The 26,390-nt window shown below is 38.3% G+C and overlaps 1 protein-coding gene across 3 annotated transcripts in view; it reads right to left on the bottom strand.

Moving 5' to 3' along the window:
* Positions 1–26,390, bottom strand: part of PPP2R5E (protein phosphatase 2 regulatory subunit B'epsilon) — a 151,372-nt gene that overhangs the window by 21,468 nt on the left and 103,514 nt on the right. For 2 of the 3 annotated variants that reach the window (XM_082442714.1, XM_082442715.1), the window contains exons 4-5: positions 20,160–20,261; positions 13,995–14,087 (exon numbers count right to left, since the gene is read on the bottom strand). In XM_082442714.1, the coding sequence (XP_082298840.1) occupies positions 13,995–14,087; positions 20,160–20,261 (195 nt within the window). The remainder of the gene's footprint in view (positions 1–13,994; positions 14,088–20,159; positions 20,262–26,390) is intronic. The other variant, XM_082442716.1, reaches the window with a different exon arrangement.

Below are 26,390 nucleotides of genomic sequence, written 5' to 3'. Positions count from 1 at the left end.
CAGAAGAGGAAATTGGGGCACAGAGATGCTAAGTAACTTGCCCATGGTCTCAAGTGGTAGAGCTGGGATTTGAACCCAAGCAGTTGAGACCCTAGAGTCCATTACCTCAATCACTGCAATTCTATACAATAAGCCATCTACTGAGCTTATGTTCCAAATATATAGTTAAGCTTTCAGCTCTGCCAGAGCATTCAAGTAAATTTAGATAACCCACACCAAAGCAAACATCAAAGTTCCCAACAATACTGGCAATGTTCTCTTTCTAGATCCTGGCTCTTATCACATGGGTGTGTTCACCACTGAGGTAAAAACACTTACGATTTCCGTATGTATGTTATACATGAATAACATTATTTTTAAGTTCCCAATCATTTGTAATCTAAAGGCAATAACTGAATCCTGATAAGATCACATCTTATCAGAATTGAAAACATATGTCAACACAAAAACTTGTACATGAATGTTCACTGCAGCACGATTCATAATAGCCAAAAAGTGGAAATAACCCAAATGCCCATTGACTGCTGCAAAGTGTGCTTACAGTGGAATATTATTCAGCCATAAAAAGGAATGAAGTACAAAAATATGTTACCACATGGATGAACCTGTCAAACATCATGCCAAGCGAAAGAAGCCAGACACAAAAAGGCCACATATTGTATGATGACATTTATATGAAATATCCAGAATAGGCAAATCCATAGAGACAGAAAGCAGAATGAGGAGTGGCTGCTAACGAGTATGGTGTGTCTTTGGGAAATGATAAGTGTTCTGCAATTATATACCAGTGATGGTTACACAACTCTGTGGAATATATTAAAAAACATCAAATTGTAAACTTTAAAAGGCTGAATTTTATGGTATATGAATTATATCTCAATAAGGCTGCTATTTTTTTTTTTTAAACAATAGTGGGCAGGTTCCTCTAGCTGAAGAACAAACTTGGAGACTGGTTTGAATTTTACTGAGTTCTTCATACCTTCATTATCATTGCAATAAAACAAAACTCATAGTTCTAATGTTGACTTTATAGCGAAACATTTCAAGAGCATATAGACAGCATACAAATGAATAGACTACCCTAATTACCAAAAAAAGCTATCATGACAGACTAAAGCATGATTTCAGGTGATTAAGACTGAGGCTGAGACCGACAGCAGAAGAACTCAGTGGGCAGTAATCAAATAAATCATCTACTTTGGTGCTTTTCTTTGAACAAAAGACAGAGTTACAGACAATGATGAGCAACGCTGCTTTTACAGAGCCTAACGCGATGAGGGATACAGGGAAGTAAGCAGCATGGTAAGTGGCTCAGGGTACTATATAAATACATAGCAGACACATCTACTCTATTTGGGAGAAGTGGAGTGATCAGGGAAGGCTCCTATGGGAAGTGACATCCATGAAGAAATTAGGAGTTAGAGGTGAAGGAAGTGTTCATGGCAGATTCAATAACACATACCTTCACCAGCAGCCTATCTAAACAGAAGATGTGGTTAAAATACCTGCCATCTCTCTGCCTACTTAGTCATGCAATCAATCAACCAGTCAATCAGTCAATCTCTGCACGCACCAGGGATTGTCCTCTTTGCTGCGCGCATGCACTCGCGCACACACACACACACACAAACTTGGAGTCCACAGGAAAGCAATGAGCAAGTCAACTACACATTTCCACAAGAAACGGTCTAAGAAAGAAAGACGTGAACCCTATGGGCAAAAAAGGCCCCACCGGCTCGGTATCTCTTACTTAATGCCTGCATAAAATGACAGAAGAGTTCTAACCTACTCATTCCATTCCTTGTTAATAGAAATAATTAACCTTTGAGTTCTATTTTTTTAGTTGGTTTCTATTTTCAAGTGTTGTAAAAGGGCTTAATGAGTAATTTGCAACTAATGTAGGAGAAGGTTTGAGGGGGTGTACTTTAAGCAAAACTTGAATCAACCATGCTTATGTACTGTTAATCTTTAAGAGTTTAATGAACACATAATAATTATACAAAAATTATTTAACTAATGTTTCCATTAGGCCCTCAAAGAAAATGTATTATCAGGCACCTAACCTGAATGAGTTTTAAAGCCACAAATATTATATATTCTATGTTCTTTGAGAAAGATGAATTGCAGTACATAAACTACTTTTCTGCTGCTCTACAGAACACACTCTTGATGATTTCATGATGTATGAGACAAAAGAAAAGGTAGAACAGTGCACAGGCCCAAAAAGAGGAGAGAGTGGGATGAGCTCTAATTTCCAAAACAAAGTAATATTTGTGTGCTTAGTCATAGATACACTTCAAACACTCCCCATAAAAAAAAAAAGCAATGAAAAATATAATCCAGTATCTGTAAATGCCTAGGTAGACTATGCTCCCTACAATGTAACAGGCAACTTGTTGTCAAAGAAGTGAAGCTGGAGAGTTTCCAGGGTGATTACAGAGCAAAGACAGACCTGTCAACATGCTGTCTCCTAGTTTACAAAATCGGCCTTCCTGAAGCTAACAGACAGAGGTGAACTGCCTAGTGATTTAGCCAAAGAACCTCCCCTGAACCTCATAATAAATCTACAGTGAAATTAAAAGGGCAAAATGAAAAAGGTAGTTAGGGTCTTTCAGTTAGACTTGGGGGATTGAACCTCTCTCCTCTTGAACACTCCCTGAAGTGAGAGTAAAAAGAATAAAAATGGAAGAAATCCATGGGGCAGAAAGGATTGGAGAGCAGATTAGACGCACATCTCTCAAAGATGGAAAGTAGACGGCAAGGGGTAACTATCTTAGGTTTCCTCTTTCTCCACTCTGCTAAATGTTTTTCAATTCTGCCAGCAGGGAGGGACGCCAAGAAGAAGCAAGCCAATTCACACCAGAGAACCCTTAACAGGCATAAGAACTGAAGGTACCAGATATATTTGATGTCAAGGGTGTGAAGAGCTAGAAACAGGAGAACTGGTTGAAAGCTTGGAGAAAGAGTAACAAGACCTCCCAGATCCTCTGTCCCATGCAGTGTACTGAAGATCTAAAATCAAGGTCTGGAGGGAATAAATGAGTAAGTCTCTAGTCTTGGGGACATCAGATATAGCTAAAGTAAAACAGTTATTGAAAATAATGGGATTTAATAAAATTCTGCATGCTGAAGAACATGACCTTTGCCAGGCCCTTCCCTGACTAAGCTCTCAATTCTGACTGAGGCAGGAGATTAGACGGTCCCTTTTTGGGGAAATTGACAGCCTCAAGAGGAAAACACCTGCAGATACACTAATATTTGAAGGTTTCTCAATGAAATGGCAAGGCCTCTGCCTAATGTGCCAAGTATCTCCCACTTATGCGTACACACACACATACACACACACATATACTCATACTCACACACACAAACACACAACTCACACTCACACACACACACACTCACACTCACAGACACAGGTTCTAGGAGGCTTTTTTTGGACTAACGTATAACTATGAATATTGTCAAAGATCACCAAACACTCTAACATAAAAAATAGAGACCAAAACAAACAATCATAAAGAACTCAGAGGTAACAGCCATACTGCAAGGAGCAGAAAAAAACTGCAAAAAAAGAACCTATAACATCCCCAGAAATAAACGAATCTACTAGGTACTTGAAACAAAATCAGAATGCTATTACAGATGAATATTCAGAAAATAAAATAGAGCTTTTGGAAATTCAAGATGTAACAGAAATAAAAGTTTCAGAAGGACTGGCGCATTAAAATGAGCAAATCTACACTGAAAGTATAACCAAACGATGAAGATTGTAACAGAAGAAAGAAGATAAGAAAACTAAAGGATCAATTCAAAAGGTCCAACACATGACTAACATTTTAAATGGGTACAGAGACAGAAAATGGGTACAGAGACAGAAAAACAGAGAAAATAAAGAGAAGGAAATTATCTGAGAAATAATTCAATGTAATTTTCCAGGAAAAAAGGACATGAGTACATGAGTTTCAATATAGATGAGGGCCATTATGTCCTCTGCACAATAAATGAACAAAGACTCACAACAAAGCACAACATTTTGAAGTTTCCGGACATTGTGGACAAAGAGTAGATCACAAAAGCTTACAGAGAAAACAGGTCACTATAAAGGATAAGGAATTCAGCTGGCACAGGCCTTCTCAACACCAACACTGAAAGCTAGAAGACAATAGAGCAATTCCTTAAAACTGCTGAGGGAGGATGGGCTCCAACCTAGAAATGCAAACCTAGCCAAAACATCAATCAAGTATGTGGGTAGAATAAAGCCATTTTCAGAGAAGCAGGGCTCAAAAAATTTACATCCCATTCATGCTTTCTTAGGAAGCATTTAGAGTATGTATCCCACCAAAACGAAAGAGAGGAAACCAAGGAAATAAAGACATAGTCCAGAAAAGGTAAATCCCAGGATGGCCACTGCAGATACAGCCTAGAGAAAGCAACCAGTGCCAACTAGAGCAGGATGACTGGAGCTCCAGAAAAAAGGCCTCCAAGAGAGAAAAAAAAAAGACTAGTTATCAGCGTGGGCCAGACTGGGAAGAGTTGTATGGTGCTCTCAGAGAACTAAGGGATGAACTAATGACGACTACATAAGAAAGCAAGCAAGTGAAAAATAAGGCAACTACTAATTCTAGGGGTTAAAAAAAAAAGCCCTACAAGAAAAGAAATGTAATTATAGCATAATGTGTGCCTTGGCTCTGAACAACATATACACAGTCATACTAATGCAAACACTACAATTTGATTGAATTAAATATTGTGACATAACTGCATTGGAAAGACGTAAAGGAGGGAGATATAGAGGGAGACATGTAATGGCTTATAGTAGGAACAGATGAAAAAAATCAACAAACGGCAGTAAGAGTGCTATTTAGAAGTATGGAGATACATATGAGGAAACAGCTAGAAGATTTGAATGTGGTTACCTATAGGGAATGAGACTCTGGGTTGGGGAAGGATCAGGCAGGGCTTGCTATTTTTCTTTATAAACCGTATGAGCAAAAGACTTGAAACAAAAAGCCCATTATCCTCCTCTACATAAAGAAGCAACTGCCCAGCGCTACTTCATGTAAAGAAAGAGTAAATAATCAATGAAATTAGTATTCTCAATGTTTTAAATCAAACTAAAATCAGATCTCTACATGTCTGGCTTTGTTTTTCACTTAAGCTACTCTGCTAGGTGAAAAAAAAAATATCTTCCTAATACCTTCACCTCGATCAAGTAATAAAGCACCTGGAGAAAATAGCCCAGAACCAAGAAAGAAGAGCCAGCGGCAGCCTGACTCCCGTGAATCATAACAACTCAAGAGGACCAACATATGAAATGAACTGACCTATGGGCAACCACTGAGCAAGCACAGCATGGACAAGGGATCAAACGGTTGCACATTATAAGCTTCTAGCAATTCTGACTTCGGGACCCCTATAACTCAGTATAAAAATTTCAAAGGTGTCAGTCATACAAACGTGAACAACTCTGCCAAGTCACAGGCTTTTATTTCTCTCCTAATTTCAGCACTTTTCCTACAAAGTAGAGAAGTCCCTTCTATTCTCCTTCAAGCATTTATTCCAACTGATTCAAGAAAACCCTGCGATTTAAAATTTTAAGACAACCAATTCGGTCAGCATTTCAAGAAAGAGTTGCTATGGTACATAATGATGCACTTAGTGGGATACAGGCAGGGACTAGCTACATAATTTGTGGGCCCAGCACAAAACGAAAACGTACTGCTCCTTGTTCAAAAAGTACTAAGAATTTCAAGACAGCAACAGCAAAGCATTAAACTATGAACAAGGTCCTTCTAAGCACAGGGCCCTCCGCCCCTGCACAAGTTGCTTGCCTACCAAGCTGGCTCTGGATGCAGAAGTCAGAGCAGTACAGACCTTTTTTAAGGTTTCTGAGTTATAGGTTGGACAGGATGGGATGGGGCGATTTATTGTTAACTGGTAATGGCTATCTGATAAAATTCCTGGTAGAAATAAACTCTCTAAAGTTTTATTTGCTATAGACTCTGAGAGAGAAATGTAAGCATTTTGACATATTCAAGGAACTTGTTTGGAAAATAGTTCTTTGTATTAGAGCTGAGATTCAAGGCCTCGTGAATTTTATTTCAGTTAAGAACCTAACATTTTTTCACGGGTTGGTTTTGTGTCATGTCCAATTTGTCTTCAGTTTTTAAAACACAATAACAAAAGGTCACTTTTAAGGACAGGCTGGATGACTTGCATAATTTGCATGATAATTACAGTACCTTTCAGCTAAATATAACCGCGAATGTGAAGTACAAATTACTAACTAGCTATCTCCAGCAGTACATATGTTTATGGAGATACTTGAACAGTACATCTCTTAGCAACCACTGACTACTTTTCAGACTTGCAGAATGGTTGAAAGCAGTCTTTAGAGATATGCTACTAAACTCTTACTACGACAATTCACCCATTGACATAATTCAAGGTTTGGCAATTCATTTTTGGTCTTGGGGGAGGGAAGTGTCATAAAGAAACCGTTTTCCCAACCACCCTAATGCAGATGAAAATTATCTTTACTGGGAATAGACAAGGTTGTTTCCAAAGCCTAGGCAAGCCAACACACTTATAGCTAAGTTACCTAAGTCTAAAATCAACAACATTACCATGGACACAAGGGCACTATTTAATCAATCGACTATCTTTGATAAGTCTCTGACAGCTTCCTTATGTAAAGACTTAGATTAAGTACATAAGAAATGCTAAAGGTTATGTAAATCTAGATTTAACAACAATTACTACGAAATTTAAACAAACTAGTCCATTCTGAAATAAAAAAGAGCAAACCCTTCAAAGGTACAAGTCACTGACGATTTTGACTGGCCCATACAAAAATCTAGATTTCCAGGTTCTCTTAAAAAATCAGAAGAATCTAGCAACACTTGGCCCACTTAGCAATCAGCCAACAGTTAACAGAAACAGATTGGCAGTAGGGTCCGAGCTCTCTAGGTCACCACTGTTTCCATCAACTCCTCTCTTACACCCAGACTACTTCATTATGTATCACTTGTCTGGCCTCTGTAAAGATTTGAATGTGCTTTCCCTGGTTCTTACACACTAAAAAGTACATGCTCCTGGCACTAAGTAAACATTTACTTCTAACACTGATTGGAAGAAATCAGTTGGTGAAGTGGAACTGATGAGAATTCAAGGACAAGAGACCACATTTAACATCTTTAAAAATCCCAACAGCCCATGAAGAACCATATAAGCAGAGTCCAAAGGGCTTTTTGATTTTTTAGAATGGTAAAAGTTAGATTTCAAAAAATTAATAACATGCTAGGTAAGACATGACAGACTAACATCATGTAACTTCCTGGATTGAGGCTGTTCTAGAAAATAATGGTAAAGAAAGTTTTAAAAACAAGAACTGATCCTAATAAAAATAGTAGTGACAGCAGCAGTGTAACATTTACTGAACAGTTACTATTATCAGGAATTGTTCTTAGTGTTTATATATGTATACACTTATTAAATCTGCACAAGAACCTTACAACATAATTACTATCATATAATGGATATTTTGCATCTACTTTCCAGAAGAGGAAACTGAGGCATACAGCAGTTATATAACTTGCCCAAGGTCATGCACTAAAAAATGGTAGAGTCTGAATCCAAACCAGTCTATACACTTAACCACTAATCTATATTGCTTCCTGCTGAGGAATTAAAACGAGAGGTATTGAAAGAGGCCCTTGAGGCAACACAGGAAGCTTGCCACCGAGCTTCAGACTTTAAAAGGACATGCACAAAGGATAAAAGGAAGGAAATACAAAGAAATGTTAAGTATAAAAGAATGGCATAGTCTTATAAAAAAATAGTCTTAGGAAGATTAATGCACAGAATCAGCTGAGTTTTACAAAAAATGCAAGGCAACAAAATGATAATGTAGCTGTAATTGAAATATTTTGACTATAACATACATGTTCACTATTTTTTAAATGCAAAAAATAGAAATTAGAAAGTAAAGATCATCACACATAATCTTACACCCTACCAGACAATTAATAAAAACGTGGTGTATCTCCTTCCAAAATTTTTAGTGCAGAGACAAACATTCCTTTTCCCTAAAATAACAGACTCAGGTTCAAAATATCATACTGTTCCATAATGTGCATGTTTCACTTAAAAACACATCATGTGTAGCTCTATCTCATTCCTTTTATAGACTGATGAATATTTCATTAAATGAATGTCCACAGTTTATTCAACCAACCCCTACTGAAGAACTTTTAAATTGTTTCCAATTTTCTAATAATCATTAACAATGATACATTCAATATCCTTGTACATATTGCTTGGTGTACACATCTACTTCTCATGGAATTGCTCAGTCACAATCTGAGTCAATAGAATTCTATCAGATCTCCTCTTCAGAGCATTATACCAATTTAATATATATGTATGTAGGTAGGTATCTATCTTATCTATTTATTCATATATTTTTTATGAGTTTTATAGCATACTAAAAAGGGTCTTTTCCACCCAAGCCTCTACTATGTTCCAGTCTCCTGTACCCATACCATGCTGTTTTAAATAATGTACCTTTACAGTATGTTTTAATGTCTAAGTATCACTAGTTTTCTTTTTCAAAAACTTTTTATTTCATGAACTCTGAAATTTTCAAATAGAGAAACTACTGAAATTTTAATTAGAATTGCACTAAATGTACAGATTAATTTGGAGAGTCTATGGGCATTTTTATGATGGCAAGTCTTCCCACCTAGGATTATGTTACATTTCTGTATTTATTCAAGCCTTCTTTGCAAAATTTTTATTGTAAGTTTCACATAAATTTTAAAATTTTGTTTCAAAAGGTAGAAGTTTTAAAACTAATATTGGAATCAAGAAAAATAAGACATCCTACCAATGTGGACAGGTAATATAATATGAGGATGTGAAAAGAGGAATTGATATTTAATGAGCAACTATTAGGCCCCATATATGCTACCAGCAGACATTTATACAAGTCATATTATTTTATCATAACAGCCTATTTTTTTGTAACTTGTAAGAAAGACGACTGTTATTGTCATTTTACAGAAGAAAACACTGAGGCTCAAAATAGTCAATTATCTGCCCAAGTTTTCAGTACCTGTTTAAGACTGAAGGTAGGGAGCCTGTGTTTGTATCCATAGTGCCAATTCAATTAAGAAGATTTAACAGTTGTCAGTTTGGGGGTATATCTTATTTTACTGAACAGTATCTCACTTATTCTGTTATCTACATGTCATGAATGAGGAAACTCGTGCTTGGTAGCACGTGTATTAACTTGCTGAAAGTCACATTGCAAGTAAGCAGAAAAGCCAGGGTTTGAATGCAGTTTCTTCTTATCCCACAGCTCATATTCTTAGCTCCTAAAATATACTTACAGTACATAGGGGAGTAAGGATTCCAATCCAGAGCCTTCTAAGTTTCTCTCCACTACATCCTGTTAAAATAGCCCAATTCTTATTTTGCTTTTGGGGATGCAGGAATCAGAGTCAGAACAGACTGTAAAGAATACAGCTAGCTGCTACAGAAAGTAAGTGTAAATCTTGTGGCTAGAATAAATTATGTCGTACTAAATAAAAGAGTTCTGAGTTGAAAACTCTTTTTGAGATCTTTGAGAATCCACAGAGAATAAGAAATCTGCTCAAAGAAAAGGAATAAGGTGAATGTCATCCTGATTTGCAAAAGGGAAAAGTATGAGGGTTCCCATGGCACAAGAAAACCAGGCTAGGACCAGGTAGCACCCTGGGAGTCCATGGGGTAGAGAAAAAAGAGGGAAAACTGAGGGTGTGCAAAATGAATGAGCTGACTAGGCGGTACAGACATACGAAGGACCTGCCAGCTCAAGGACAGTTAAGGCATGGTGGTCAGAGGAAGAGGACGGTAGGGTGGGATGGGGGATAACAGAATAGAATCTCAGCAATAACGCTCAAGCTCCAAAAGGCTCACCCATTGCCATCAGGTCTCAAGTTGGGACCAAAGCTCTTGAGGAAGGAAGCTTAGGAGAAGCAGGCAGGGGATTGAGTCTCCACTCCTAGAAGGTGTTGGGGCAAACTTAGGGAAGGAAAAGGAATAGGAGGCCAACTTTACAGGTTACGAACATGAATGAACAGGGTAATTTGGAAGATGGCAGCTGATAGGCAACCAGAGCTTATCCCCAACATGAAAATTAGTGCACTGGTTAGTCACATGATTACATTCAAGTACCACTCAGTGGTGACATTAATTCCACCAATACCCTGACTGACCCCTTCATAACTGATGCAGGCGCTGAGGTGAGCCCTGGTCTAAAGGCTGAGTTCATCAACAGATCCAGCAGAGGGAAGATAAAGAAGGCAAAAAAGTTGAAAAAATGAGGCAGGGACTGAAAACATAAAGCATAAGTAGATGAGCTTCACTATTTACACTTTATTACTTGTCTCTCACAAAACTTGGGGACAGATGATCAATGCCATGATTTGCAAGTACTTAGGGCAACATTACCAGTAAACCAACAGTAGCCGCCAGAAGTTCACTAATGCCCCGTGGCAGACGAATGGCGTTCCTTTTTATTTCTTTTTCTTTTTATTTATTATTATTATTCTTTTTGGCCGTGCCCGCAGCTTGAGGGATCTTAGTTCCCTGACCAGGGATCAAACTCGGGCCCTTGGCAGTGAGAGTGCAGAGTCCTAACCACTGGAAAGCCAGGGAATTCTGGCATTCCTTTTATGATAAAGTTCCAAGGTCCACAGAGGAGGAGAATGCTGTAAACATGAAGTCCTGGCTTCTACCATCACATCTGACGAAGTCTCTACACTCTCCTTATAAACAAAATTTTTAAATGTGAGGATGAGGACATCCTAGGGTAAATTTCTTTTTCTTTTTTTTTTAAGATACTTCTTTAAAAAAGTAAATTTATTTATTTAATTTTTGGCTGTGTTGGGTCTTCGTTGCTGCACGCAGGCTTTCTCTAGTTGCTGTGAGTGGGGGGCTACTCTTCATTGTGCTGCATGGGCTTCTCACTGCGGTGGCTTCTCTTGTTGCGGAGCAAGGGCTCTAGGTGCGCGGGCTTCAGTAGTTGTGGCACGTGGGCTCAGCAGTTGTGGCTAGTGGGCTCCAGAGTGCAGGCTCAGTAGTTGTGGTGCATGGGCTTAGTTGCTCCGCAGCATGTGAGATCCTCTTGGACCAGGGCTCAAACCCGTGTCCCCTGCATTGGCAGGCGGATTCTTAACCACTGTGCCACCAGGGAAGCCCCCATCCTAGGGTAAATTTCTAACTGGCTTAAGGAGGGAATCCAAACACTGTTATTAGTGAATCTGTGCTAAAATAAAGGGAAGTTGCTAAAGGCATGCCACAGGCCTCTATCCTGAGTCCTGGCTAGTTTAACAATTTTAATCAATGAGACCAATCGCTAGTAATCACAGATGTGATTGGAAGGCACAGTGAGTAAGGTGGATGACAGAATCAAGATCCAGAAAGATTTCAGAAGGCTGGGGAGATAAGATATTCCATAGGAATACATGTCAGATCCTACACCTAGATAAAAAAGCAAACTGTAAAATGAACAAGGAAAAACGAAAACGGGTTTATGACAACATGCATAAAACTAAATTAGAAGTCAGTTAAGACCACAAGCTTATTAACCTAAGTTAGCAGTGTCATGGAACAGCAAGAAGAGCTAATGAGACTTCCCCTTTAAGAACCCTAGCATCCAGACAAGGGAATGGAGACCCTCAACTCTAAGCTGCATTGGACTGACCAGGCTCAGGGCACCATGTTCAGACATGTCATAGATGTCATCCTTGAAGACAAATTGGACACATGCCGAAGACCAAAAACTGACAAATGAGACAGGGTTGACAGAACTAAGGACTCAGTCTAGAGCAGAGAACACACACTGACAGCTGGTAGGCTAGATCCAGAAGACAGATGGCTTTAATTCATTCTGAACAGGATTTTAAAACTATCAGAAAATTTCACAAAAAAACTGAATTTGGGGAAAAAAAATTTCTCTTGGAAAAAAAAAAAAAATGTCTGGCAATAACTGAAGAAAGAGGTATAGTCAAAGCTCCCTTCAGTAGGAGCTGGTCTGCCTCCTGTTGGCTGACATCTGGCCACCAGACTATTATAAATGAGCCCATAGGCATTTGAGTTGTAACTGCTGTTTTAGAGAAAAAGAGGCAAGAGGTAAATACAAAAGCTGTGTTCTAAGACCTGAAAGGTTATGCCTGGGCTAGTGATATACTAAGGGACTCTTCTGAAGAAATAAGGCCAAAAGGTATCAGGTATAGGGAGATTCAACATAAAAAATAACTTTCTAACAAAAACGGAACAATCTACCTGAGTATGTGGCCCTTCCTCACTGAAAAAGGGCAAGGAGAGGTCACCCCCATCAGGGTCTCAAAGAAAACTCATTCACGGCGTAAAGAACTAGAAGAGACAACCCAGAATGTCCCTTCCAAGTCTGGGTTTCTCTGTTGTTTTAATTTTAGGAGCTTTATCGGTACCCATCGACCACGGAGAGCACACTGACTGGGCCCTTTGCAGGATTTCCTGTTTCCATGTCAACTAAACACAGTGTCTACTGTTGAATCATTAGCTGATCCTCTCGGGCACTTTAATTTACCATAAATGTAAGAGAACCTTGTTTTTCATCAGTGTTGAGAGACGGGGGCTACTCCTGTGTTGAAGTCATTCCAAGTTATGGTAAAGGGAATCACAAGGAGGCATCATGGTTTAATGGACAGAAAACCAGAATAGGAAATGTGCTGGGGAAACCTGGATAACTTTTCTAGACCTCAGATTTATTCATCTATAAAATGGGCACAAAACTTAGCCATGTCTCCTCTAGATCGCTGTATAAATCAAATTAAATAATGCATGTAAAGGTGCTCTGACAACTATACAGTGCTACAGAAATGCAAGGACTTTCCAATACAAACACAGACCTGTTATGTCTTGCTTTTGTTTTGCCTGAAATGCATTTTACCTACTTGGGATAAGGGTCTGGATCAATCTATTTCCAAGTGATCCATGAATCTACCTATTTATCTACTACCTCTCTAGCTATATATCAAATCTCACTTTTACAAGGCTTCTCAACTTAGTATGTCCAGAATTCTAAATGTATTAATTTAAGGAGGGGGAATGAGGTCATCAATGAGGTTATCAACCTTTATCCAAGTAAGGCATAGGAGATCAATTTTCTCCAAAGTAATGCTTTAAATTTGAAGTTCTGCATATTGGCTCACTAGGAGATATTTATTCTTTTCCACATAAGGCATCTCATTAATCACTTAGAAAGGAGTTACAACAATGCATACGTCAGTTGGCTCAAGTACGCAGTTTTATAGATGAATGTTAACAAGAGCAAGGAGGTACTACCTAAATATTCAGGGCCATGAAAGTACCCAATTCCAGGGTAAAAATATATGATTTACAGTTATAAAATGTAAAATGACAAATCAAGAAAAGTACGTAGGTACCCTGAAAAGTTCCAAACAGATAGGTGAGAGTTAATCTCTTCAAGGGAATCTTAAAGTGTTAAGCTGTGCTACTTCCTAGTTGTGAAAGCTCACCAGTACCCTGACTTTGATTATTTATTAAAGCTTACCTATGCTCTAGACCATGCCTACTCACTTTTAACAGATGTATGAAATAGTTTAAAATCCTTATGCAAATAGAAGTTTTCAAGCAGATTCACACAAACTAGGGTTATACAAATGAAATTCCTTTATAATTAAACTTTAAGAAAGGAAACTGCAGGGATTTAGGCATTAGCATTCCTTGTTGTTTAAAATGTAATTAATTTCCAACACAATAAATTAAAGAGGTACCCATTACTTTTAATGGGCAATAATGAAAACTAACTTATGTGTATATATTTGTTTACAGGGTGATATAACTGTCACTGTAAGATTTTGTAACAAACATCAAGAGAAAATGAGATAAATTGTTATCAACTGAAAAACAAATACATGCAACCACAATAATGTGCTTACCTGTAATACAAATTTCTGATCTATGTATTTTTTGGCAATGCTGGGTTGGAATTCTTGGCTTTCCAAAAATCGTATGAAAAACTCATATACAAGCTGCAACAAATAGGTTATCGTTAATTTCAAAATATAATTCACTGAGAATAGTATCAAAAACCTTAAAAAGCTCTAATACTAAAACTGACAAGGGGTTTAGTAGGTTTTAATATCATTCAACTAGCAGTGCTAGCCTTTCTTGTAGCTCACAGCTGCTGTTACGATTTTTAACTTTTTAAATTTAAAATCTGGAAACACAGCCAAAGAGAGCAAATAAAAATCTCCCATAATCTCACCATTAAGAGTTAACCACTGTTAACACTTTAATGTATAAAACTCCCAATTTTTCTCTATACGTCTACAATATACCAATGTACTATAAATATATATATATAAATAATATAGTTTTAAAACTACTTTTACAATCTAAACAATATATTGTGGACAATCTATGCCAACAATATCTAAGCCATCATTCTTAAACTACAAGCAGTCCATTATACATATTTATAATGAATAATTCCAATACTCATAATTAATTTAACCAATATCCTATGCTTAGACACTTAAGTAGTTTTAAAATTACTTCTCTATTAAATTATGCCAGAATGTACATTATATAACATGCATCAGTGTGCACGTGTTCAATTATTTCATGAGGAAATATTTCTAAAAGTAGAATTGTTAGATCAAAAGATATCCAAACATGTCAGGATTTTCAACATTCATTACCAATTTCCTTTTAGAGAGTTTATGGCAATTTTCACTCCTCTAAGCAATATATGATGGTGTATCAGGATATTCTCATCTGCAAAGAGTAAGAATAGTCTCATCTGCAGAGTCAACCTCAAATAACCGTTTTGATAAACCGTGGGGGATCACTGTTTACGCTCTTTGCAAAATAAATCTATGTTAAAGTATACATTAAATCCTGGTGTAGTATACAACAGTATATCAAAACCAGGACTTTCAGGAGACAGGTAGACACTGCGTTGAAAGCCTAGCTCTACCCCTTACTAACTGTGTGACCCTAGGCAAGTTAATTTCTCTAAAAGTCTGTTGTTTCAACTGTATAATGGGGATGATAATCCCTGAGATTAAATGTGATTTTACATATATATATTGCCCTCTGCACAGTGATTAACACATATCACCACTGTCATTACTGTCATTATTGCCTAAAACAGCATTCTCAAACTTTTTAGTCTCACTCCTTTACACTGAAAAATTATTGAAGACTCAAGAAAGCTTTCTGTTTACGTGAGATATATATATGAAAGTAGAAATAAAAATTGAGAAAATTTAATATATTTATTATTTTAGAACAATAAAATATATCACATGTTAACATAACTAACATATTTTTGTGAAAAACAAATTTATTTTCCAAAAAAGTTACTAGGGAGAGAAGCACTGTTTTTTATTTTTGTAAATCTCTTTAACAGCATATGAAAAGACAGAATCTTATCTGCCTCCATATTCAAGCTGTCGTAATATACTGTTTTGGTTAAAGTATATAAAGAAAATTGAGCTTCACACAAATCTACTAGCATGAAAAAGGGAAAGTATGTTCATAGTTTTTTCACGTAATTGTGGATACTTTTCTTTGATACTACACCAGAACTCGACAGTCATTTCTTGAAGAAAAGTTGCAGTTGTAGAATCTGAAACTGTATCAATGAATTTTTCATACCATTAAACTAAATTCCAATCATCTATCTTGCACTTTGGATGATCTTTACCCATGCATGATTGCCTGACATCATTCATTGGCCAACTGGAAAATATTGGTTCACTGAGTTATGGAGATTTTACAAATGTTGACACATTTCATTACATAGTATCAATAAAAGTCACATTCCTTAATATCTCCAACTTTATCAAAAAAAAAAGTCTTTAAGCTTTGGGGAGCTGTAAAGCTCAAGGTAACAGATAAAGGAAAGATACAGTTTTTCCAAAATTCTAATTCTATATTTTTCTTCAATGCTTTAATTTTATCAGTAGTAAAACAATTGTTCATTTGTTTTAGAGAAAACATCCACCAAATACCCAAGTCAGAACAACCATAGTTTGTCAGGTATTCTTTCAAGTAAAAATGACACTTCATGAAAAAACAGCTAGTTTAGCTTGCAGCTCAAACAATCACAGAAATGTTTTAGCACAAGATAACTATTCAGTATGCAGCAGATGTGCTTTATGCATACTTCCCATTTCATCATGAAGAATATTATCTTTAATGTGTACTCAAAGGTCAAGATTTAATAAAATTAATAATTTTTGCTGCTTCTTCAAGGACATTCTTGATTGAAATTGGCTTTTTTTTTTAATTGTAAGTGCATGGCAGTGAAGAATATGACTACTAGACCAGTTGGGCGCAACTGCCTTATTTGTGTTAGTTATGACACCATTGCTTTTACAAATATTAGTGCAAATGTCAACACAGTGAAAGGAGCAAATAATACAGTATTATTATAAAACTACTTTTGACCTTGCAGGCCACTGACAATTAGATCTCAGGCCCCCCTTAAGGGTTTACAGATACCACTAACCTAAATGTGTCACATGGTGACCTTGTGACTTCAGACTCTAACATTTATATTAGGTATTCACGTTAGGATTTTACTTCTTTATAAAACTATGTTTTTCTCTCTGGAACTCTGAATTCAGAAGAAATTTCTTTCCCAGTGATCTGAACATTGCCAAATTGTACTTCTAGTCATAATAATGCCTGAGTTCAAACACCCCCTAGAAGAATTGTTCTTTTTTCAATACACTAATCTTTCAACTCTTGGTTTTACAAACAGAACATCAGCCTTGTTCAAATAACCCATAAAAAGGGGTTTCATCTCTCTTTTGATTCCCACAAAGTGGAGAGATTCTCATCTTCCAGGCCTGACTTGTGGGCAAGCAGGGCTTTCCGGTGGGATTGGCAAAATGTCCTCTCCCCTCTGGTCCCTTGAAAGCAGTATGGTTTTAAAAAGTTTGATGGAAACACTTCAGACATATTAATTAATAAGCATAAATGTTCTCTACTTTAATAGACAGATTTTACCTCAGAATCAAAAATCTCCCTTGAGTTTCTAAAGGGAAAGACTAGGGACTGGGGAGGATAAATTACTTTTCAAGGTCACATAAGTGAATTCTTCAAGGAACATGAGTAAAAAGACTTTAGCATTCTGGTTTTTCAGTCCCCAGTGTAAAGCATTAAAAACAATCCCTTAAGTGTAAATGGAAGTCCGACAAAATCGTATTCTACTAGAAAAACAGACCCAATTTCAAAAAATACGCAAAAAATAACCATGGTAACCATGGGATACCAGTTTAAAAGATACCAATGCAGATAATAGAAAAGATCAAATGACACACATACAGTAGACCTTTTGACATATGTCAACTAAAAATTTGTAGATTTAATACTTTTTCTTATTTTTAAATATCCTCAAAGATCCATGATTTGTTGTAATGAGTAATTCTATATGAGCCACAATTAAAATCAGAGTGTGCAGGAGCAGACAACTAGTGAGGCAATGAGCCTAGCCAACCACCCAACAACCATAATGTGATTTTGTTGTTCTCTACTATTGTCAGAGATTTGGTAATAAACACCGTGCTTCCTTGCAAAATGTGGGCCAGAATCAGCAGCACGCTGCTAATGCTGGAGTTAAGAAAAAGTGAAAAGGCTGAAGAAAGTGCTGTTTGGGTCTGAAAAAATCCATTGTTGGATCAATCATAAAGTAAAATGTTGAATTTAGTGATGGGTCACCACGACATGAATGACCTATCACGAACAGAAAAGAAGTTTTCTTAAACATTCAACAAGGGCTCTTGTCAGTACTAAAACCACTTATTAGTGAAAATGGAAAGGTGACTGATTTGTGGAGTCAGAATATACAAAGAAAACACAGAATTCGTGAGATAAGTCAGGAGCCAGTACAAACACTTCCATAAAGCAAAAGATAGTGCCTTCTGACTTGGCCTTTGCTATGAATGAAGGTTGATTCGTGAATTTTAAGAGTAGATTTCTTTTTTTTTTTATTTATTTTAATTTTATTGGAGTATAGTTGATTTATAATGTTATGTTAGTTTCAGGTGTACAGCAAAGTGATTGTTATACATATACATATATTCATTCTTTTCTCATACAGGCTTCTTTACCTGATCTAGCCTATGTCATGTTTCCCCCTGAGCTAAAGAAGGGGAGAGAGGACTACAGGCTGAAACAAGATGTCAACACAGATGAAACCAGCCTGTTTTGGAATACAGTTTGTGACTTTAGATCCATTAAGGGTACAGGTCTCAGCATCACTCCTCACTGTTGCTTTGGTTTTAAGCGTTGCAGGTGACTAATGGTTAATGTTCCTGTAGTAAAGACAGTGTAAGCTCAAGATTTTTGGTGGCAGAATTCTGCTTAATAGCTTTAGAAATTAATTTAGACCCATATTTTATAGAGTCATTAAGCTTAGGAAGGATTAACTGAAATATTGAGTTAAATATTGAGTATGATAAAGTTTATCATACTTTAGGAGAAATTTATATCTATGGCGATCATGATTTAGAGTATTCAAAAAGCTCCTGCAAATGGCAAGAATGGTCTGCTCTCTCTTCTTTGGGATGTAGACAAGACAACAAGTTGAAGCTTTGAAGACATCTCCTTCCCTGTCTTTTCAACCACAAGATGCAGGACTTTTCTGAGAAAAGTATCTTTTTTGTTTGCTTTGTTTTTTAAATTTCTTCCAGACTATACTGCACTTCTGTGAACTGGTGCCAAGCATCAAGAATAAGACATGACAAAAAGTCCATCCATTCAAAACAGTAATTCCATTTTTTGGGTTTTTTTTGGATTTTTTGTCACAATCTGGGATACACCATGAAAAGCACAAGTAGTTTTGCAAATTTCTTAGATTACAGATAGTATGTCTGGCACCTTATTAAAAAAATCAAGCATCTAAGATAGTAAATCAACTACAATGTTTTAACTAATTTACTCTGTATTTTGGCATTGGTAGCAGGAATACATATGTATAACATGCCTAGGTAAGAGTTGAGAAAACACAGCCCCTGAAAGCTCTCCACATAACTAGGGGAAAGAGCATTACATGTACATCTGCAGCAACCTTGAGCTGCCAAAGCAGGACAGGGAAAGCTGCAAATTTATGTCAAAAATTCTGAAGTGGGGAAAAAAAATAAACCCTTAGAATATCTCTAGGCCTTATCTCCCTGCTGCATAGTTTTCTGCCCTTCAGAAAGTCAACTAATAACCGTGAGCACACTTCTACCAAGATGCAGTGACTTCTGCCTTAGGGTGAAAATGGACAAGGTCATATTCCTTCTCTACCACCCCTTCCCTCCTCACTAGTTGTCACCCAGCCTCTGAGGACATTCTAACTGAATGGAAAAATGCCTTTGAGGTTCATTACACTCACATTTCCTTGTTCTACTCATTTGAGAAATGCTGGCCTTGAAAGAAGACAGCCAGGAAAGGAGGATGGAAAAGGGCTGGTATGGATAAGTAAATACAATACAAATGGGCCTGGTGCTGGAAAAGGAGATGCAGGGGTGGTCCTAATCTGTCCTGGCACATGAGGATGATTGGAAAACATGGCCTTCTCAGTGCAAGAGTGCAAAATTGGCCTTTGCACAAGATTTTTCTCAGCTATTGCTCTTCCTTACAACACTGTGAAATAGCTATTGCAATTTGATTTTGCCCTTCCAGGATAAAGAAACACATTCGTGGTTATCATGAAGACAGGCATTCAAAGTCCCCCGGGTACCTAACTGCTGAAAATGAGGTACGTACTCTGTGACCTAATCACATCTAACTAATATTAATGTGAAAATAGTTCTGTTCTTGTTTGAGCCTCCAGCAGGAAGGATCACATAGAAGCTCTAATAAAAACTGCTGGCTGAGCATGCAACCCAGGAGGGCCCACCCTAAAGCCTTATAATGCTTATCATTTTATTCTTTTGGCATCCTAATTATCAACAGTAAGAAACATAAAAAGCATTCTCTAGCTTTCCAGTAATGTACTCTAACTTGATTTCTTGGTGAATAAGGCCTTCAAGGGATTCCCATGCTAATCAGCTAATGAGTTAATGGATCTTTCTTTTATAACAAATGGTAGTTCAAAGTACCTGTAAGTGTGGCCACGATGCCTCAAGGGTAGGTTCATCTTCTTCTGGATCAAATTCATTGCTGTCACTAGGAGGGAGAGTTCTGAATATATTGCAAGACACCTAAAAATAAACAAGCAGCAGAGTTAGCTAGAATGGAATCACCTCCTCAGCAGCCTTACACAAGGTCTTTGCGGCCAGCAGAAGGGAACCCAGACGACAGATGACAGGAACACCACCAGACTGGAAGGAGAACTCTTTCTATAGGCTTTGAGGCCAGAACCACCTCCAGGAAAAGACGGAAGATAGCAGAGCAGCACCCTCTTGAACAGTACTTGTAGCCCTTATAAGGCCTTCCCCACCCCAGGTCCCTGTGATCTTATGCCTTCTGTCAAAGCTTGTGCTTCGTTACGTACCAGTCAAGCGTGCTCCTAATTAATCAGTTTACACTAAAACATAAATAACTGCTAATGGGCTTCATGTATTTCCCTTCTCAGGCTTATTCACGATTTGCAAATTTACAGTTATACTAATAGAAAAATTTCAGGCATCTACAAAAAGCAAATCAGAAAAGATATTTCAGAACCTGAAGTTCTTTTTTAATTTTATTTATTTATTTATCTAGTTGCGGCAAGTGGGGGCCACTCTTCATCAAGGTGCACGGGCCTCTCACTATCGCGGCCTCTCTTGTTGCGGAGCACAGGCTCCAGATGCGCAGGCTCAGCAATTGTGGCTCACGGGCCTAGTCGCTCTGCGGCATGTGGGATCGTCCCAGACCAGGGCTCAAACCCGTGTCCCCTGCATTGGCAGGCAGATTCTCAACCACTGCGCCACCAGGGAAGCCAGAACCTGGAGTTCTTAAAATCGTATCTAATCTGTTCTCAGTTGGTTTACAAAATAGTAACAATGTCCAGGGTAAGATACATCTGTAATACAAATGTCTATAGACCAGGTATTCCTTTACCATGGGAAATTTCCAGATTAAATCCTGGATGCTCAAAGAATGGCCATGAGTTGATAACTGTTGAAACTGGGCTATGAAGAGACGAGGATTCATTTTACTATCTGCATATATTCCAAGATTTCTATGGTAAAATGCTTATTTTTAAAATGCTGTTGCTACTATTTTGCAGTAACCTACCCAGGGTTCCTTCCAATTTCTATTCTGTTTCTTGTTCTATTACTTATCTATCCTCTCCTAATGACCTAAATGTATCCTCAGATCTAAAAAATTCCCTGGAATTCCCTGGTGGTCCAGTGGTTAGGACTCCGAGCTTTCACTGCGGAGGGCCCGGGTTCAATCCCTGGTTGGGGAACTAAGATCCTGCAAGCCGCCGCTGCGGCCCAGGAAAAAAAAGGGGGGGGGGGAGATTGCACCAGAAGCCTTTGCTGGACTTTCTGTATAAAGTAGAAAATACGAAGCTATAATATGTTGCTCTGGAAGAGGGAAAAAGAAAGGCTTCTGGAGGCCCATATAATCTGAATGTGTTTACTCATTCAACAAATAATTATTAAGTGCCCATTATGTGCACACACTGTTCTGGGCACTGGGACAATAGCAATGAACAAAGCAGATAAAAATCTGTGCCTTCCAGGAGTTCATATTCTAGTTAAAGTCATGATTATCCCTATTTTCTAGATATGGAAACTGAACCCAGATGTGTAAGCTATGGAAAGAAGATTTGATTTTATTCTAAGCGCAATGGGAAGCCACCAGTGGATCTAAACAGAGAAGTGACGTGGTTTGGTTTTTACTTAAAAAAAAAAAAAACACTCTGGCAGCTATGTATAGAACAGACAGGAAGGGGACAAGTTAGAAGTCTGTGGAAGTGGCAAGACATGATGATGGCTAGCAGAGAAGACAGAAATAGACTGATTCAAAATATATTCTGGAGGTAGTATTTGCTGCTGGCTTGGATGTATGGGGTGAACGAAAGGAAAGATTCAAGGATGAGTCACAGATATAAGGTCGTTTACCAAAGATGGAGATGACTGGGAAAGGGAAGTTTTCTTTGTTTCCCTGCCTTGGTGGGGAGATCCAGAGATCCAGTTAGAAATATGTTAAAGGAGCAATATCCAGGAGCCAATCAGGCACATGAATCTGTACCTCAGAGCTGGATAGGTCAGGACTGGAGACATACAGGGATTCATCAGCATGTAGGTGATATTTAAAGCCATGGGACTAAGGGATCTCCTTGGAAAGGAATGAATAGAAAGAAGGGAAAGGACCCTGAGGTATCCAACATTTAGAAACCAGACAGGAAAAAAAAAAAAAAAGGCCAAGAAAGGCAAATGAAAAGGAGTAGGAGGTAGGAGAAAAAAACAGTAGAGTTTGGGGGTCTTAGGAGCTAGGAGAGAAGAGTGTCTTAAGAAGGAAAAAGAGGACATCAGCAGCAAATGTTGCTCTGAGGTGGACAAAGATGAGCACAGAGCAGCACTGAAGTGGGTACTATCACTCCCCAATTTACCACTGAGGAACTAGCAGCATGGATGCTGAGATCTGAGGTTGCCATTAGGAACCAGCAGTTATGACTGAACCCAGGCTGTCAGGCTCCACTACAGTGTTCTAGAAAAGTGGGCAGACTACCTCTTTTGCTCTCCTTTAGCTTAGATGACTGAAAAAAAAAAATTATCATATTAGAATATTTTTGCTATGGCTAATTACAGCATGCACAGTTATATTATTTTACTTTTGTCCCTTCCAATGATTATTAAAAATTATGTTTACAAAGAAACTGGTGACTTTTCAAATAACCATCAACCAATGACTTCTCTTCAACCAGCCAGTCATACTGTAATCAAAAGAGCAAAAATCTTTTAATTACTTGTTTTTGAATCTTCATTAAACTATACATGTATTTCAGAAACTGAGTTGAGTTTTCATCCCAAGCGCGTCATTTATATTTACTGTACTCTGTAACAAGTTTTATTTTCCTCTCCCAAGATGTGAAAGTAAATCAAGGAAGGAAGGGAGGCAGGGAGGGAGGGAGGAAGGACAACTATACTTCAATAAAAATTAATAAAAAAATAAGAGAGAGAGAGAGAAAAGAGGAGAGGAGAGGGAGAGGGAGAGGGTGAGGGGAAGAGAGGAGAGGAGGGGAAGGGAGGGGAGGAGAGGAGAAGAATGTTTTCTGTAATAAAAAATCTGGGTAAAAGGACACAAACTTCTGTTCCTCTGAACTCTCTGACACATAAACACTCTTATGGTGCCCACCATGGGCTGCAGCAAGTATTTGTTTACATATTTGTCTCTTCCCACTAATTACTAATATGCAATGTCATATTCACATTTGTTTTCTTTGCACATAGGGGGCATCCAATAAATGTTCACAAAATAAAGGTTTGGATATATAATAAAACCGTATGTTTTGGTTTTGCTTTAACCAAATTTAAATTTAAATTTTTGAGTGATTTAAATAAACCTAGGTTATTTAACCTAAGATGTTTAACTCTGCACAGTGTTCTAAAACCTCTCTTTTGGTCAAAGCTTCATCTCTCAATTATCATCCCATCAAAAGAATGTTGAATTGTGTAAATAATCCAAACGGCAAATAGTTCTAAAGGCATGTACATCTCACTTAGCCACACACTGCCATTTCTTCAGATCTGCCTTCCTTACAACGCTTTAGTATACTTCTAAACATTTAGTGTACTTCTAAACATTCACCATGAGTAATGAGGAAGCAAGGATCTATTAGGCTGAACAATTAATAGTCAACTCAACTGGTTAAGTAGTTCTCTAGCACGAATGGAAAGAATGTCAAAGCAAATCAAGTGTCATGGAAAAGGCCAAGCCTTTGACCCTGCCTAGCACATAACAGGTGCTTAATAAAAATGTCATGAATGAATGAACCATTGCTCTCATCCTTGAGAATCTATCCTAAGAAACTAATCTAAGACAAGACTGAAAAAACTACTTAAAGCAGTCATTTGCAACATTCTCCAAAGAGTGTAAAATTGGAAATAACCTTTATGTCCAACATTAGAGACGTACATCTATTTAGTAGAACACTGTGTAGCACTGAAGATGATTGCTATATTGAAGCACAAAGAAATGTTAGAAATAAAGATTCAGGGGGAAAGATGATGTGACTATAATGGTGTGACTATAATTATAAAGATAAGAATGAAAATGGATAACTAAAGGGAAATTAAGAAAAGCTGTATTAAAGCAAGAGAAATATGGATGAAACTCAGTAGTTGCTGTTTATCCTCTTGGGACACACCAAATTAGTCCTAAATCCATAAAAAGCATAAGTTATCGACATGCAGTATGTGAGTTATGCTTTTAATTTCAAGATGAAAATGCACTCTTGAATTTGAACAAGATTATTACCATCAGGAGAGTTAAAAATCAGTGCCTCTCACAATGCCTAGAGTCTAGCTCATGAATGAATGGTTGAAGGACTGAATGACTGGACCACTTTAACTATACAGTTGAGCTCCAGAATCATGAGTTTAAATTTGGGTCATCCTTGAATGGGCTGGGGGAAAGGGGCGGGGGAGAGGGGAGTCCTCTAAATCCCCTGAATTTTCTGCAACACTTTGTATGTGTGAGCCCAATTGGGGAAAAGAGCCAGTTGACTTCACAAGATTTTCAAAAGACTTCCAAGATCTAAAAATGGTTAAAAACCACTGTGCAAAATAATAAATTTGCTTCCATTAAATCTTCCTTTATCATGGCAGCCACTTCTGATTTATAGCCCAGGTTTTAAATGGATTATTAAGTAGATAACATTATTAAATAGGTAATGGCAGTTGCATGCTATGCAAATGTGTCATGACCACAAGTAACCACCAGCATCACTCCTCACCACAGAGCAGTATTGTAAAGAGTCTATGTAGCTAGAAGAAAATGCATCCAGGTACTTATAAAGTCACAAACTACCTCTATTAATATATTTAAATATATGAAGCTCTAGCCCTAAGCCTTCTACTTTATTCCTTCAAAAACAAACTATCGAAAATGAACAATAGAAACAACCCAATTGAAAAAGGGCAGAAGACCTAAATAGACATTTCTCCAAAGAAGATATAAAGATTGCCAACAAACACATGAAAAGATGCTCAACATCACTAATCATTAGAGAAATGCAAATCAAAACTACAATGAGGTATCATCTCACACCAGTCAGAATGGCCACCATCAAAAAATCTATTAACGATAAATGCTGGAGAGGGTGTGGAGAAAAGGGAACCCTCCTACACTGTTGATGGGAATGTAAATTGCTATAGCCACTATGCAGAACAGTATGGAGGTTCCTTAAAAAACTAAAAATAGAACTACCATATGACCCAGCAATCCCACTACTGGGCATATACCCAGAGAAAACCATAATTCAAAAAGAAACATGTGAGGAGACCTTCAAGATGTCGTTAGAGTAAGACGTGGAGATCACCTTCCTCCCCACAAATACATCAGAAATAAATCTACATGTGGAACAGCTCCTACAGAATACCTACTGAACGCTAGCAGAAGACCTCAGACTTCCCAAAAGGCAAGAAACTCCTCACGTACCTGGGTAGGGCAAGAGAAAAAAGAAAAAACAGAGACAAGAGAATAGGGACAGGACCTGCACCTCTGGGAGGGAGCTGTGAAGAAGGAAAGGTTTCCACACACTAGGAAGCCCCTTCACTGGCAGAGACGGAGGGGGAAGCTTCGGAGCCATGAAGGAGAGCGCAGCAACAGGGGTGCGGAGGGCAAAGCGGAGAGATTCCCACACAGAGGACCGGTGCCGGCCAGCACTCACCAGCCCAAGAAGCTTGTCTGCTCACCTGCCGGGGCGGGCGGGGGTTGGCGGCGTGAACACAGCCTGAAGGGGGCTAGTGCGCCACAGCTAGACGGGAGGGAGTCTGGGAAAAAGTCTGGAGCTGCCGAAGAGGCAAGAGACTTTTTCTTGCCTCTTTGTTTCCTGGTGCGCGAGGAGAGGGGATTCAGGGGCTGCTTAAAGGAGCTACAGAGACGGGCACGAGCCGCGGCTACCAGCGCGGACCCCAGAGACGGGCATGAGACGCTAAGGCTGCTGCTGCCGCCACCAAGAAGCCTGTGTGCAAGCACAGGTCACTCTCCTCCCCTCCCCTCCCGGGAGTCTGTGCAGCCCGCCACTGCCAGGGTCCCATGATCCAGGGACAACTTTCCCGGGAGAACACATGGCACGCCTCAGGCTGTTGCAACATCATGTCAGCCTCTGCCGCCGCAGGCTCGCCCCGCATTCCGTACCCCTCCCTCCCCCCGGCCTGAGTGAGCCAGAG

This window comes from Balaenoptera physalus, assembly GCF_965194825.1.
Source record: "Balaenoptera physalus genome assembly, chromosome: 2".
Classification (NCBI taxonomy): domain Eukaryota; kingdom Metazoa; phylum Chordata; class Mammalia; order Artiodactyla; family Balaenopteridae; genus Balaenoptera; species Balaenoptera physalus.
The sequence above is the reverse complement of the archived record's forward strand: the minus strand, read 5'-3'. Positions and strand labels throughout refer to the sequence as shown.